Raw genomic sequence first — 15000 nt, forward strand, 5'->3', positions numbered from 1 at the left:
GGGATGTGGTTCAGTGGCAGGGCACTGGGATGTGGTTCAGTGGTAGGGTACTAGTTGACCATGAACAAGGACCTAGGTTCAATCTCTAGAACCACCCCAACGATATATATGTTTATACAAAGTAGTAAGTCTGTAATTTAAAAATTGTGGTAAAAACAGGGCTGGAGAGATGGCTCAATGGTTAAGAGCACTGTCTGCCCTTGTAGAGAACCCAGGTTTGAATCCCAGCACCCACGTGGCAGCTGACAACTGTCCATAACTCCAGTTCCAGGGGATCCAACACCCTCTTCTGTCCTCCTCAGGCATTGCACAACATGGGTATACTTACATACCCATGTAAGGCATAATGCTCATACATATAAAATAAAATAAATTTTTTAAAAAATGAAAAAAAAAAACCTGTGGTAAGAGAATTACTGAGTAATTAATGTTGGATATATAACCTGGCGAGGAGAGGTTTCAAACGTGCACTGAAGGAGATAAGCACCCAGTGGACGGGGACATCACCCAACTTAACGAGCACAGCCCAAGCTTTGAGGAGCAGGGAGAGGATAGACGTGTGAGGTGAAGGCTGTGGGGATGGGAGCAGTGGAGCTGAGGCAGTGTCCCTGAGAGATGTGTTGGTCGGGAGCTGGGAGAACTTCATTGCCAACAGACTGCGGACTCCGACTGTTTAGTCCTGAGGATAAAGGATGAAAGTCCAAAGCACAGGGCCCTGGCGAGCGCAGGCAAGGCACTACTGTAAAAGCAGACTGGAGGGCTGCTGGGGCCTGCCAGCTCCCAGGACAGGTATGTGCATTCAAGGGTCAGTTCCGGGCTCTCGGGTCAGGTGTTCGGGACAGTACTGGTGACCAGAGAGGAAGCCACTATGAGAGCTGCAATGGCAAGCACAGAGAAGTGAGGCCACCTACCCAGCTCAGAACCCTAGAGACTGAGCAAGTTCTAGAACAAAAGGCTAGAGAAAAGGGAGATGGAGCATATGGGTTTAGAAGGTCAGCAAGATGGTGAGCAGCCGTAGGAAATCCAATCGCACCTGGCTTTGGAATCTGGTTCTAAAAATCCTGCAAAGAGTCTAGTAAGGAAAGAGGGAGGACTTGGAAACAATCGAAACAGAAAAGCCCGCAGTAAGGAACCAGCACCATGGGCTCAGGGTGCCACGCCGGAAATCACACCCAAGGGCTCACAGGCCCGTAGGGTTAGGACCGGGAGAGGCACGGGATGACTTCCATTGTCTTCAGGGATGAAGACACAGCCAGAGAGATAAAGTCTGGAGCTTGGGAGGCCTGAGGTCCTCTGTGCAGAGTGCCACCTCAGCCCCCATAACACAAGCTCATCACAACTTCAGAGGAAAGGGTCGATGTCATAGAAAAAAGACCACAGACAATTCATTGCTCTCATGGCTTCTAATGCTGTCGTTAGTTTCACGTCAAGCAGGTGAGGGAGAATAACATTTGTCCCTTCTCTCTATGCTACCAGCTTAAGTTAGCCTGTGACAACATGGCTTCCTGTGGCTTATGACACACTGGTGAATACACATCCTATGGGAACAGTGATCTGGGGTTTTCCGTGCATATTTTTACTATAGAAAAAGTTAAAACACACAAAATAACAGAGACCAACAATGCCCCATATAGCCACTATCCAGGTCCATATCTGGCCCTTGAGGGAAAACGTTACAGCTCTGATTTGGTCAGAGGTGTAGGAAGAGATGCCTGGGCATACTCCCTCACAGCTGGGAGCCGCACCAGCTGGTGCACTTCATTGGCATGGAGCAAAGACCACTGTGGTTCCCTTCCCCTGTACCTGAAGGTGCCCGCTTCCTGGAGGGCGTCCTGGTTTGCAGCCTCCCTGGTGACCCATTCCTTCAGACTGCGGACCTGGTTCTCCTCCTGCTTCTTTAGAAGAACATGGAGGCGCATCTTGGACACCCTCAAGAAATAGGCTGTGAAAGGCAGAGGAGACCTGATTGGGCCTACCCATGGGCGTTGGGTTACAGAGCCTATCTATTCACCCTACCCAAGAGGAAAGCCAGCTGTTCTTTGCCAGGAAAGTTTGAGAGATTGCTTTAGAGTCTCACCATGTTCACCACTTCTGCCGAGCCAGGGAAGCCTGAAATGATGAGATGGGAAGTTCAGCCCTTGGGGGCCCAACACTTACCACTGCACGTGCTGTCTTCACTTAAGAGGCCGAGAAGTATGGTGACCCTCCTCATGTTGCGTGCACAGCTCTCATTCTGGTCTCTGAGCATGCCCACGGCGCTCTGCACACAACTCCGCAGCAGTCTGGTAGTGTCTAGTACCTGTGAACACTGAGGGACCTGGACAAAGGCCAGGTCACCCATGTGAAACGATGGCCCAGCGTCAGCATGAATGACACCCCAGTTGGTAGTCATGATGGCAAAAGTTACATGACCTACTACTCCATGACCCTGGAAGCCCAACATTAACGAGTCAAGGACAGAGGAATGTGGCAAAGTTAACTTGGAGAAGGAATGACAGACATCTAATAATTCATCACACAGCACTGTGGACGGAGAGAGCTCAGCCCGACCCTCTTCTCCTAACTCACACACAGCCACTACGGAATGACAGAACTCAGCCTGACCCCTTCCACATACACCTGCAGGGCTTCCTCAACTCCCAGGAGTCAGGGTGGATGATGCAGCTCAAGAGCCTCCCTTAGCTGATGGGGAAAAACAGAGGACTCACATCACAGCCTCCTGGGTCAGAGGCCTTGTGCTCCATCTCCTCTGGACTTTCCACTTCCATTTCTTCCTCCGCCACCTCCCCTGGCTTGCTGGTCTCTGTCTCCATCTCCTCCTCTGGGTCACCTGCTATAAATGAGGCAAGCAGGATCAAGTCAGGAGGAGACTGGAGAGGGGCGGCACTGTCTGGGTCTGTGCTTGGGCTGGGACTTGCTGGCTCCCCGTCCCTGTCTGTAGCAGTGGCCTCAGTAGAGGGGACCTGTGCCATGTGGATTAGCTCCAAGACCCCACTCAAGTGCTCCCTGGCCTGGATTCCGAAGGCTGGCAAAGAAACCAGGAAGTGGACCAGCCTGCTGTTGGCATACTCATGTGGCCTTCCCTTTGGCCCTGGCACCACTGATGATGATCCCTGCTGAGGAGCAGGTGCTGGGACTCAGCTGACAGAACAGGGGCTTCCCCCCAGCACACAGCACTGCCACACTTGACATCTCCCACCTGCCATACCTACCCAGTATCCCTAGACTGCCACCTCCTGACTCAGGCTCAGGCTTGTCCGCTGGCTTGAACAGCTGGCTGATCGTGACGCTCTGTAGCTTGGTCACGTCTGAGGCCATGAGTGTGGATCTGCGGAGGTCATCGATGTGCACAGACCGCCACAACCCTGTGAAGATCAAAGCCACCAGAGTCTTCTAGAACTTTTCTACTTTCTTCTCGTCAGTTAGAAACAGGGACACATTACCACCCTAATTTTTTTATTACATTTATTTACATTTTGTTATTATGCTTAATTAGTGTCACATGCCACGGCACCTGTGTGGAGGTCAGAGGACAACTTGTGATAGTTGGCTCTTGCCTTCCACCATGTAGGTTCTGGGGATCAAACTCAGGTTGTCAGGTTTCAAGTTGAAAATGCCTTCACCTGCTGAGCCATCTTGCTGGGCTAACCCTGATTTTCAAATTCACTACTGCTGAAGGAGTGATCAGTATCCCAAAGTTTAGGCCTCGGGCCCACGAGCAACTACGACCAAGGCCAACATAAGTACCGGAGATGAAGCCTTGAAACAAACACCTGCAGAGGATCCACGGGTAAGGCCTGAGGTGCTTCATCCTTGCTTCCTGTATCTGCCACGTCATAAAGGGTGGAGACGCTGGCGAGGCTGGCTTTCCATTATCTACTAGATTATTCAATGGTTATTTCCTGTTCTAGAACACCATGTGCCCTGTAGCTGGTGACCACTATTCCACAGAAGACAGGAGGGTAATGATCTGAAAACAGCATTTCTCCCACAAAGAATCAGTGCAAAAAATGGAATGGAATTAATGACAGTGCCCTGGTGCAGGGAGCTCTTCTGTGACTTCCCCACATCACAGAAGGCGGAGTCAGAGCTGCCATGGCACTCGCGTAGACAGGGAAATGCTGACACCATTGCTACGAGGCCAGAGCTGTTATTTTTTCCCCTTTCTCTTTTGAGGCAATGGGGTCTCTTCATGTGCTCCAGGCTGACTCTGAGCTGCTAATCCTCCTGTCCCAGCCTCCAGAAAGCTGCAGTCGCAGGTGTGTGCAACCAGCACCCCCACCTTGAGATGATGCCTTTGAACACTGACTCTGGGTAAGACATCTAGTTGCTTTTGAGAATATTGTTGGGAGTGGCGTTCTATTATCAAACACAGGACTACATGAGAACACCTCAGACAATCCTCAGGGGAATGCACTGCGGTGTTTGGACCCCTCACCTCCATGGAATCCCACGTAGGCTGCTCCACTTCCCATGCGGGACAGCTTTGTGATGAAATAGACAAAGACTCGGTCCTTAGTGCCTTGTGTTTTGTTGATTTCATTAATGGCTGAATACCTATTTAAAAGAACAACACACAAAAAAATCAAAACAGAGCAAGCGAACATTAGGTTGGGAGATGGCTAATAAGCCCTGTGAACTGCTAAGGTCAAGCTAAAGGTCACAGTTTTAAAAGCTTTAAATACATTCACACCCGTGTGTGAACTGCTTCTCTGGTGAGGGCATGAGGCCTTCTCAGTGGACTCATTTCCTCTCTCTCCTGGTGCCCTCTGCTTAGCTGGCATTCCTTTCCTGACCAGAATGCTATGCTCTCAGGACTATGCCATGTGTGACCCAGGTTGAGGCTTGCTGGCCTTCCCTTAGGTTCCATGCACAGTGCTCTGCTCCCCACACGACAGCAGCTGAAACATGTTTCCCAGCAGGATCTCACTGGGCCCTGAAGTGCTTATAGGTTCCAGTTTTAAAGAGGTACAGAGATATACGTGAATATGGTTGGGGCTAAAGTGTCAGATTCCCTGACAGCATAGCAGCATTCATAAATACAAATAAAAGTTCTCTCTCTCTCTCTCTCTCTCTCTCTCTCTCTCTCTCTCTCTCTCTCCCTCTCTCCCCCTCTCCTCTCCTCACAACCTGGGCCTGGTAGTACAAGCCTGTAATCCCTGCTACTTTTGAGACTGAAGCAGGAGGATCATAAATTCAAGGCCAGCCCAGGCAATGTAGTGGGACTCTATCTCAAAATAAAGTAAGAGGGCTGGGGCTGGAGAGATGGCTCAGTGGTTAAGAGCACTGTCTGCTCTTGCAGAGGACCCAGGTTTGGTTCCCAGCACCCACATGGCAGCTAACAATGGTCCTGACTCCAGTTCCAGGGAATCCAACATCCTCTTCTGACTTCCAAGGGCATTGCACGACATAGGTACACTTATACTCATGCAGGCAATATGCTCATACACATAACATAAAAAAATAAGAAAATATTTTGGGGTGGAGAGGTGGCTCAGGAGGTTAAGAGCAGTAGCTGTTGTTGCAGAGGACCCAGGTTTGGTTCCCAGCACACACATGGTCGTTAACAACTAGCCATAACTCCAGGTTCAGGGGATCCGATGCCCCTTTTCTGTCCTCCACAGGCATTGCACAACATGGGTACACTTACACACATGCAGTCAGTACTCATACATACAAAATTAATAAATAAAGCCAGGCGTGGTGGCACACGCCTTTAATCCCAGTACTTGGGAGGCAGAGGCAGGTGGATCTCTGTGAGTTCAAGGCCAGCCTGGTCTACACAGTGAGTTCCAGGACAGCTGGGGCTACAGAGAGACCCTGTCTCAAAAAGACCAAAAAAAAAAAAGAGGCTGTCATTGTAGCCCAGTCATAGAGTATTTGACTAGCAGGTGTGAGGCCTTAGTGTCAATCTCCAGCAATACACACACACACACACACACACACACACACACACACAGAGAACACACACACACGCGCGCGCACACACACACACATTTATATAGTTACTGTCCTTGAACTTGTAATAAATTCAAATTGTGTAATTTAAAATTAAGTGACCAAAAAGTGAACTGCACATGCCTCAAGGACATTCCTTTTCGTCCCATTAATGTTCTATTACTTATACTTCTTGTGTCTTAGTTTTGCCTTTCTGATGTTTATGTACGTGTGTGTGTGGTGTGTGTGTGTTGTGTGTGTGTGTGTTCTGTGTGTGTGTGTGTTCTGTGTGTGTGTGTTCTGTGTGTGTGTGTGTGTTCTGTGTGTGTGTGTTCTGTGTGTGTGTGTTCTGTGTGTTCTGTGTGTGTTATGTGTGTGTGTGTTCTGTGTGTGTGCTGTGTGTGTGTGTGTTCTGTGTGTGTGCTGTGTGTGTGTGTGTTCTGTGTGTGTGCTGTGTGTGTGTGTGTTCTGTGTGTGTGCTGTGTGTGTGTGTGTTCTGTGTGTGTGTGGTGTGTGTGTTCTGTGTGTGTGTGTGTTATGTGTGTGTGTGTTCTGTGTGTGTGTGGTGTGTGTGTTCTGTGTGTGTGTGTTCTGTGTGTGTGTTGTGTGTGTGTGTGTTCTGTGTGTGTGTTCTGTGTGTGTGTGTTCTGTGTGTGTGCTGTGTGTGTGTGTGTTCTGTGTGTGTGTGTGTTGTGTGTGTGTGTGTTCTGTGTGTGTGTTCTGTGGTGTGTTCTCTGTGTGTGTTCTGTGTGTGTGTGTTCTGTGTGGTTCTGTGTGTATGTGTTCTCTGTGTGTGTGTGTGTTCTGTGTGTGTGTTCTGTGTGTGTGTTCTGTGTGTGTGTGTTCTGTGTGTGTTCTCTGTGTGTGTGTTCTCTGTGTGTGTGTGTTCTGTGTGTGTGTGTTCTGTGTGTGTGTGTGTTCTCTGTGTGTGTTCTGTGTGTGTGTGTTCTGTGTGTGTGTTCTGTGTGTGTGTGTGTTCTCTGTGTGTGTTCTGTGTGTGTGTGTTCTGTGTGTGTGTGTGTTCTCTGTGTGTGTTCTGTGTGTGTTCTGTGTGTATGTGTTCTGTGTGTGTTCTGTGTGTGTGTGTTCTGTGTGTGTGTGTTCTCTGTGTGTGTGTTCTGTGTGTGTTCTCTGTGTGTGTGTTCTCTGTGTGTGTGTGTGTTCTGTGTGTGTGTGTGTTCTGTGTGTGTGTGTGTATCAGGGTGAATCAGAGGTCAGCCTCAGGTACAATTCCTTAGGAGTGGACAGGGTCTCTTGCCGGGACTTGGCTAGTCTGGTTGGAGCAAACCCCAAGGACCCCCCTTTCTCTGCCTCCCCAGCATGGGGAGAACTTTTCTTGTTTTGTCTCTAGATTTATCGGGACTCTACACTGCTTTCAGGAAGAAATTCTTTCAAGGTCCTGAGTGAATTCTGGTTCCCTGTGTTGTTTCTGACAAGTCCTGCTGGCATACTTGGCAGAGGCGATGAGCTGAGCGCTGTGGACACCATCATCGAAGTCCGTCTGGATGATGAGGATTTTACACCTGGCTGTGTTTGTCAAGCAGGTTCTGGAGGAAAAAGGGAATTACCCAGTGAGTTCCCTGTCCTGAAAAAAATGTATAAAAAAATCCTCTGAAGGTTGGGTAAAGCCAGGGCTACATAGCAACATCACGGAGGTGAGATGCCCCCATCAGGTAAGCAGAAAGTGAACTCGCCACCAAGGCGTCCTGAGAAGATAGAGGACTGGGCTGGGATGTTTTATGACAGGGTTTATGACATATACCAGGAGGCCTGGGCACTACCCACTGCCAAGTGACCTGTTCTCCCAGTTCAGTAACCAGTGCTAGCTAATACAGCCCTGCCAGTGACACCCACACAGGGCTGGGGCCAGCAGGGCACCTTACCGGACTTCCTTAAGGAATGAGTATTCAGTGTCAAACTGCTCCAGTGACAGGACCATGGGCTTTGAGGACAACCCTGCCAGCTCAGATTCTAAGACTTCACAGTCATGACTGGTCAGCAGTCTGGAGAAAGTGGTAATCTGCAAAGAGGAAGACAGACTGTTGGCCAGAGACCAAGTGTGAGGCCCATCTGTTAGGGTTAGAACCTGGAAACATGTGGATGGTCAGCCCCGTCTGCTATGGGCACGTGGCACAGGGAGTGTACAGAAAGAGAGGAACCCAAGCCCAGAGTGTTTCCAAACACAAGAGAGGCTGAGGTGAGAGGACCACTAGCGTCAAAAGGCATCAGCAAGTCTGTGCTCTGCACCAAAGGTGCCCTAGTCTCCTTCCTACTTTGATCCCTTCTGGAGGTCCTGCAGAACACAGCATGTCACTTCTTATAAACTGACTTCATGCCGTCAGATGGCATTAACCATTGGCGTCTCTTCCTCCTATAACAGTTAGTTCTTCATGGACCACACCCCACAGTACAAAACCTAATATCTCTTAGGTTGTCCTGACATTGGAAACCCCAAATTCCCATCTCCTGGCCTCACCTCTGAGCTTCTGATTCCCTCATATGTAAACCTGTCCCAAATGGCCTCCCTAGTAGCTCCAAAGCTGACGCTCATTCCTGGATTCTGCATTGCTAAATAAAGCCCCAGGGGGTTCCCCAGGTTCCCCTACAGCCCACCTGCAACCAACCTTTCTTGATGCCTTCTACCTCTCAGCTCTGACTACACTGATTTGACGGCTTTCCAGCTGGTCTGTCTTCTGTCTTTCATTTCCCACTGCAAGGCCCATCTAAACACATTCACCACCAACGTTCTCTGGGCAGGAAAGACCAAGCTCCTTAGCAGCACCACTGAGGCCCAAGAACTCTTTCCTGTGACTATCCCAACCACAAGACACAGCCCTCACAACCTTGAACCTCAAGCTCTATCAGTGGACCTTCCAGAGACCCTATTTCACATCTCAGTCCTTTTGCCCTTGGAAAGCCCCCGACCTTGGATCGTCCAGCCAGCTCTAGGGGCACCTCTTAAAGAGGGTCACATCTGTCCTCATCTCCTCCCCGTCCCCTGCACAGCAGGCTTCCTGTGGCACTGACCCACCTGTTCCATCATGGCCTAACATACACATGCATAGAAAGGATGGTAAGTGTGCGGCTCCCTCTGTGCCCTCAGTCCCCTGCTCAGAAGCACACTCTCAAAGCCTGGTTACACTGAACTTAGCCTCCCCTGCCCTGAGCACAGCGTACCTAAACATCACCCCTGCAAACTGGCTTAAACATTAGCTGGAGTTCCTGACCCTAGGAACCTGGGGCTTGTGGGTGCAGGGCAGAGGGGAGGTGTGGGAAGCTTCACCTCTGTGAAGACAGCATGGCTCTGAGGATGGGTCGTGCGCAGGTGGGCTTGGAGGAAGTCTGCGAAGGAGTTGTGCTGCTGCCTGTAGTAGTACTCTGCAGCAAAGGAGTCCAGTGAGGAGCCGCTCCGCCGGACCACCGCATCTGGAGTGGCACAATCCAGCAGGATGAGCTTGGCCTCCTTGGCCACCTCTCGGCACATCTCCTCCGACAGGTCCCCAGGGCCCAGCCCCTCCACGGCCTGCAACACCACCGAGGCGCAGGCGTCAGAGTGGTAACCGACGAAGACGTCCGCAGGGCTGTATTTGTGCCTGGACAGGAACGGGTCCCCCTTCGTGTCTGCAAACTCGCTTGCCCACTGTGCCAGCTCATGCATGAGGCTCTTCTGCCACCCCTCCAGCACGGTGTTGATGTCCAAGTAGTGCTTCTCCAGCCGGTTGATGAGGGGCACGGGGAACTGCTCATACACCACGTCCTTCTCTTCAATGACTATCAGGCGGAAGTTGGCATGGACGCGACACTTCACTCGATGGGTCCCCAGACCCAGGTCCACGTACTTCTGGCCCCCAAGGTAGACGTAGTACTGGTTGAGTGCATCGTACAGACTCTCATACAGGCTCTGCAGGTTCAGTAGCACCACCATCTTCCCGGTCTCCATGCAGATCTTTACCCGGTTGATGTTCTTGCAGATCTGGGTGTACTCCTGGTCCTGGGGAAAGCTGGAGCCAAAAATGATCTCAGGGTGCTGATCCTTACGAAAGACTTTCTGCTGCAGGATCTGCAGGGCCACGTAGTTCCTGGTCAGCACCAACAAGTAGCGGGCCTCGGCACTGTCCTGCTCCCCGCCAGATGCCCTCTGCTGACCACTGTTAATGTTCTGCTTGATCAGTTCTACAGTGCTGACTTCTTCTGTGTACCTGGCCTCTGGCAAACTGGCTGTGAAGATGTCCAGAGCCTGGATATCGTCTTTACCACTGAAGTTCCTTAGGACAGCATGAGCAATGTCTTGTGGGGAAGGCTCCCGGTTAGAAGCTTTGGCTTTGGCAAAGACCATCTTGATGAGGCTATAATAGTCACGAAGCCCAAAGAACTCCTTGTCCTGAGTCTGACACACTGTCTCATAGGCCTTGGCAAAGGGTGCAAAGTACCCTCGGATTCTGTCCTGAACCAGCCTGTCGGAAGAGCAGATCCCCTCTGCGCTCTCTATGAGCTCTTTCTCACTGGGACTGCCTCGTGACACAAAAATGCCCCGGTTCATCTTGGCAGGATCCAGAGCCCAGTTGGAAATGCCAACAAAGCCTACTTTTTTGTGCGGGGCAGGGTCATCCTCAATGCAGCCATCTTCCAGCAGGGGGTGCAGAGTCTTCAGGGGCATTTTGGGTGAGTCTTCTGCCAGCCCGACCTCGTCCAGCACCACCACGGAGACATACTGCTGCAGGTCCTTGCCCTGCTGGAAGCGGGCACACTGCTTGAAGGTGCCAATGATGCCCTGGGGGGTGGAGTGGGGACTGCACTGGAATGACACCAGATGGACCTGTTTCAGGCAGCGGAAGAGATCAGAGTAGGCGGCCTGGCCTTGCATGGCATCTGCCACGATGATCTTGGCAAGGGATTTGGAGCTGCCAGGCTTCCCCACCAGGAAGAGGGGGATCTTAAGATCAATGCAGATGACCATCATGAAGACGTTCTCCTTCAGAGCCAAGTTCCTGGCTATGTTTGTCCTTATGGGTGCCCCACTCAGAAAAAGGTCCTGTACTTGTGTGATCTCATCCAGGATAACCTTGCTGTCGTTGTATGGTACTGGAAAGCACCTGCCAATGGCTGCGCGGTAGGACTCTTTCTCTTCTAATGAGGCATGGTAGCATACCCCAGTGGCCATCACCAAGGACCAGAGAACAGGATCTCTCTTAAAATTGTGACTGCTGTCACCAGACTGACCGAGAAAAGCATTCAGCTTGTCTAAGAGCATCTCACTATGGTCATGAAACCATCTGAAAACTTTGACGCAGCGCTCCACATCCCTGAGACTCACAAAACCACACTCATTCTCCCTCTTCCTCATGAACCGCTGTGAGGTGGAGAGCACGCCTGTGATCACCTGCATCTCAGTTTCATTGATGCTGATGGAGTTCACCAGTCTCTGGACGATCTGCTGGATGTAGAGCTTTTCAGCAGCGTCATTCAGCTGTCCAAAATCCCACACCAGAGGAATGAGGCTTGGAGGCAGAGCATGGACGCGGTACACCAGCTGCCGCAGGGGGATGGAGCCCAGCCTGTCTGCAGTCTCCTCTGCGCTGACTCTGTATCCCAAACCAGCTGACTCCAGGCGGAGGATCATTTCCTGGGAGTGTTTCCGGTAAGGGTTACAGGCAGCGATGATGTGCAAGCCAGAGTCCTCCTTAAGGTGCTCGCCGTCCACCGTCCGGTCACACAGGACTTCTTTGATACAGCTCACAGCTTCCGTGGTATTGGCTTCATCAAAGAACAAGATGGTGTCCAACTCGTGCTGGACCTTATTGGATGAGGCAAAGCTCTGTGCCTCCTTGACCTTGGAGTAGATCATGGATGCAGACGTCCCTCCATGGACCTTCACCAACTTCATAGTTTCTGTCTCCACACCACTATTCCGCAGGTCACTAAGGAATTTAATGAGCCTGGTTTTCCCACAGCCGGTTTCTCCCATGATTATAACTGGGATCCCACACCGGAACCGCATCTCAATGGCCAGGATCTTAAGCATATTGTCTGTGGTAAGCTCATATGTCTCATCAGGGTCACTGGGCCACTCAATCCCTAGTGCCAGGCAGAGTCTTTCAAGTTTCTCGTGTCTGGGCAAATTATCAAAGTCAATGTTGAAGGGTACTCTCTGAAGCCTCAGCTCATCGAACAGTTCTTTTGTCATGACATCTTTCTTGAGGACCTTTCCTGTCAAGTGATTGATGGCATCCACATAGCCATGGTCATTAGACTGCAGATGAAAACCTATGAATGTCATTGTCATTCGGTCACCGTTGAAGAAGACATATGGGTGGGGCTCTGACTCCCACCTCTTTCGGAGAGAGAAGGGAGCTAGGTCTTCTTCCGCAACTCCATCCATGGTGACCAGGTGCTTACCTGGACTTTGGTCTGAGGTGTGAAGAGTTGGTGTGGCGAAATCTCTTGCCATAAAGATCATGAAGGTAACCACAAAGTTCTTGAAGCCCCTGAGGGCATCCCCAGTGCAGGCTGAATTGCAGAACACAGAAGCCTCACAGTCTTTGAGCTGACAGTTCAGGAACCGAGCAAAGTTCCGAAGTTCTGACCAGGAAGGGTTTATCATGCCACAGTAAATCAAGAAGTATTGCAGGCACTCCTCGGGGGAGCCTTCCACAGAGCCTTCTTGGTACTGAAACACGTCCAGGTTTTGTTTTTGGTGGAACCGCTTTAAATATTGGTAAGGTCTTTGGAAAGCCTCACTGCAGAACTCCATGTGGTCCATTCCAGGCTCTCTGTGACTCCTCTCGGGAGTCAGTTCCATGTTTATCACTTCCTTGGGAGGATGGCAGGTGACTTTGGGGAAGATGTCAAGAAAACTGAAAGAGGGGGCACGGGCAGTCTGCAAAGAAGAAACATGAGTAAAATGGTTATAACCAAATTTCTTAGAAATTGTCTCCACATTTTAACTCTCCAACAGGTCTACGCTGGATTTAACTTGTCTCCATTGGCTGCTATCTTTTGCCTGCTGAGATTTTATAGAGCTGAATTATTAGGAGACACATTCTTAACCAGGAAGTCTTTTCTAACCTAATTTCCGAGACTTGTTTCTCCACTGAGTACACATGCCTGCACATCTATGTGGGCCTCCAACCCATTAGCCACTTAGGTCCAAGGAAGAAGGCCCCCGTGTCTTAGCTGATAGTCAGGGACGGCTAATGTCAACAGATGAGCTTCCCACATTCCCAGCACTGCTGGGATTAACCTAGACAAACAGCACTAACCTTGACTTGAGCAACCCAAATTCAAAAAACCACTAATCACAGGATTTCTTTCTAGTGAACATTACAAAATGTTTTAAGGATGGATTTTTCTTCTCACCAACACTGTGCTTGGCTGCTTCCCTCAGGCAAAAGATGGGGAACCACAAAATCGTATCACTGTAAGCCATGAGGGCTGTGGAACTGAGGCCCATCCCGAGAATACGTGTGTAATGTTCCACCATATGCACCAATTTCTGTGTTTGTTGTTGAGACAGGGTCATGTGTACCCCAGTCTGGCCTCAGACTCGTTAAGTAGCTGAGTATGGCCTTGAACCTGATGGACTGCCTCCGCCTCTCAGGGCCGGGATTGCATGCTCTGCCACACCCATTTTGCTTTATGTCTGTGTTTTTTTAATTTAATTTATTTTTATTTTATGTGTATAGTGTATTGCCTGCATGCATGTGAGTGCACCCATGTTGTGCAATGCTGTGGAGATCAGAAGAGGGCTTCGGATTCCCCTGGAACTGGAGTTAAGGATGGTTCGTAGCTGCCATGTGGGTGCTGGGAATTGAACCCGGGTCCTCTACAAGAGCAGTCAGTGCTCTTAACCTCTGAGCCATCTCTCCAGCCCCATGTCTGTGTTTTTTTTTCTTATACACACCTGTTTAGAAGTCCTTCTGGGCCGTACTAAATTCCCTTGAAGGATTTCAACGACATATAAATGGCATGGGTTCCGATGCCACATTTTCCCGCTTATATCCATCAGGTATTGCAAAATGAGGAGTTTGAAAAGAAAGCCCGAAATTCCAGTCTGTACCTGAAATGGGAAACACTTGGGTTTGTGAGCACAGAAAACAGCAGGCGTGGCTCTCACCGGAAGGGCCCACTGGTTTGTTCCTCTAGAGAGTGGCGCTGATCATGACTACATGCGAGGGAAGAGACAGGTTGGGGTGTGGAAGCTGCGTTCCCTGACATGGCCATTCTGTGGAGTGCTGGGGCACTTACTGAAGTGGTCACGTCAATGTGGAATATCACAGGCATTTTCTGGTATTTCTTCTTCAAGAACGGCAGGAGGGAGCTCAGGACTCTGTTCTCATCGACCTGAGAGTCTGTCAACCGAATAATTTTTAAAGGCACATTTTCATTGTCGAGCTTTGTTTTTAGCTTTTCGTGCAATCTGGTCACATAGAGCGACTTCCCTAGAATGTAAACACAGAAATTAGATCCCGAATCTCCGGACCAAGAGGAAGAGAGTCCAGACATGTATTAGAAGCTGCTTTCTATAAAATTCAAAGCTGATGCAACATCACATCAGAGAATGTTTTGCCTGAAATCCTCAAGCTTCCAAACTTCTTACTGACCCCACCTTACCCAGTGACAGTGCCTGCATGTCCACAGCATCCGTGGCGGGGAAGGGGCAGGGCAGTGCAGAGAAAAGCAGACTTTGCCCCAACAGAGCAGTGCAGTTCAGGGCATAGTCAATAGAATGGCAGTTACTGTTTCCTTCCCATGAAACAGACGGCAACCAAAGGGAGGATCAGGGTTCTTTTCAGCCACAGCCACCATTGACCCAAGAGGCCAGCGAAGTTTACGCATTTCTGCATGTAAACTGCAGAGAAATATGCCAAGGGGCTCTTGGAATTGCCCAGTTTTTAGAACTGGGTGAGAAAGGGTGGTGTGTTAGGACACTGGTTTGCAGCTACAGAGAAGCCAGATCCTCAGGAGACTCAGGCTAACTGAAGAAGGGCTTCACCTGAGCTGCCCCGTGCTGGGGACAGCAGTGACACTGCGGAGTATCTGGAAGAGCCAACCTCTCCACCCCCA

The 15000-nt window shown here is 50.2% G+C and overlaps 1 protein-coding gene across 6 annotated transcripts in view; it reads right to left on the reverse strand.

Annotated features, from left to right (window-relative positions):
* Nucleotides 1-15000, reverse strand: part of Rnf213 (ring finger protein 213) — a 128790-nt gene that overhangs the window by 40626 nt on the left and 73164 nt on the right. For all 6 annotated transcript variants that reach the window (XM_029561376.1, XM_029561389.1, XM_029561386.1 and 3 more), the window contains 10 exons: nucleotides 14182-14375; nucleotides 13838-13993; nucleotides 9221-12814; nucleotides 7821-7957; nucleotides 7389-7484; nucleotides 4439-4557; nucleotides 3213-3365; nucleotides 2709-2833; nucleotides 2158-2317; nucleotides 1804-1942 (listed from right to left, as the gene is read on the reverse strand). In XM_029561376.1, coding sequence (XP_029417236.1) covers nucleotides 1804-1942; nucleotides 2158-2317; nucleotides 2709-2833; nucleotides 3213-3365; nucleotides 4439-4557; nucleotides 7389-7484; nucleotides 7821-7957; nucleotides 9221-12814; nucleotides 13838-13993; nucleotides 14182-14375 — 4873 coding nt within the window. The remainder of the gene's footprint in view (nucleotides 1-1803; nucleotides 1943-2157; nucleotides 2318-2708; nucleotides 2834-3212; nucleotides 3366-4438; nucleotides 4558-7388; nucleotides 7485-7820; nucleotides 7958-9220; nucleotides 12815-13837; nucleotides 13994-14181; nucleotides 14376-15000) is intronic.

Source organism: Nannospalax galili, unplaced genomic scaffold, assembly GCF_000622305.1.
Source record: "Nannospalax galili isolate Female #2095 unplaced genomic scaffold, S.galili_v1.0 scaffold1250, whole genome shotgun sequence".
Classification (NCBI taxonomy): domain Eukaryota; kingdom Metazoa; phylum Chordata; class Mammalia; order Rodentia; family Spalacidae; genus Nannospalax; species Nannospalax galili.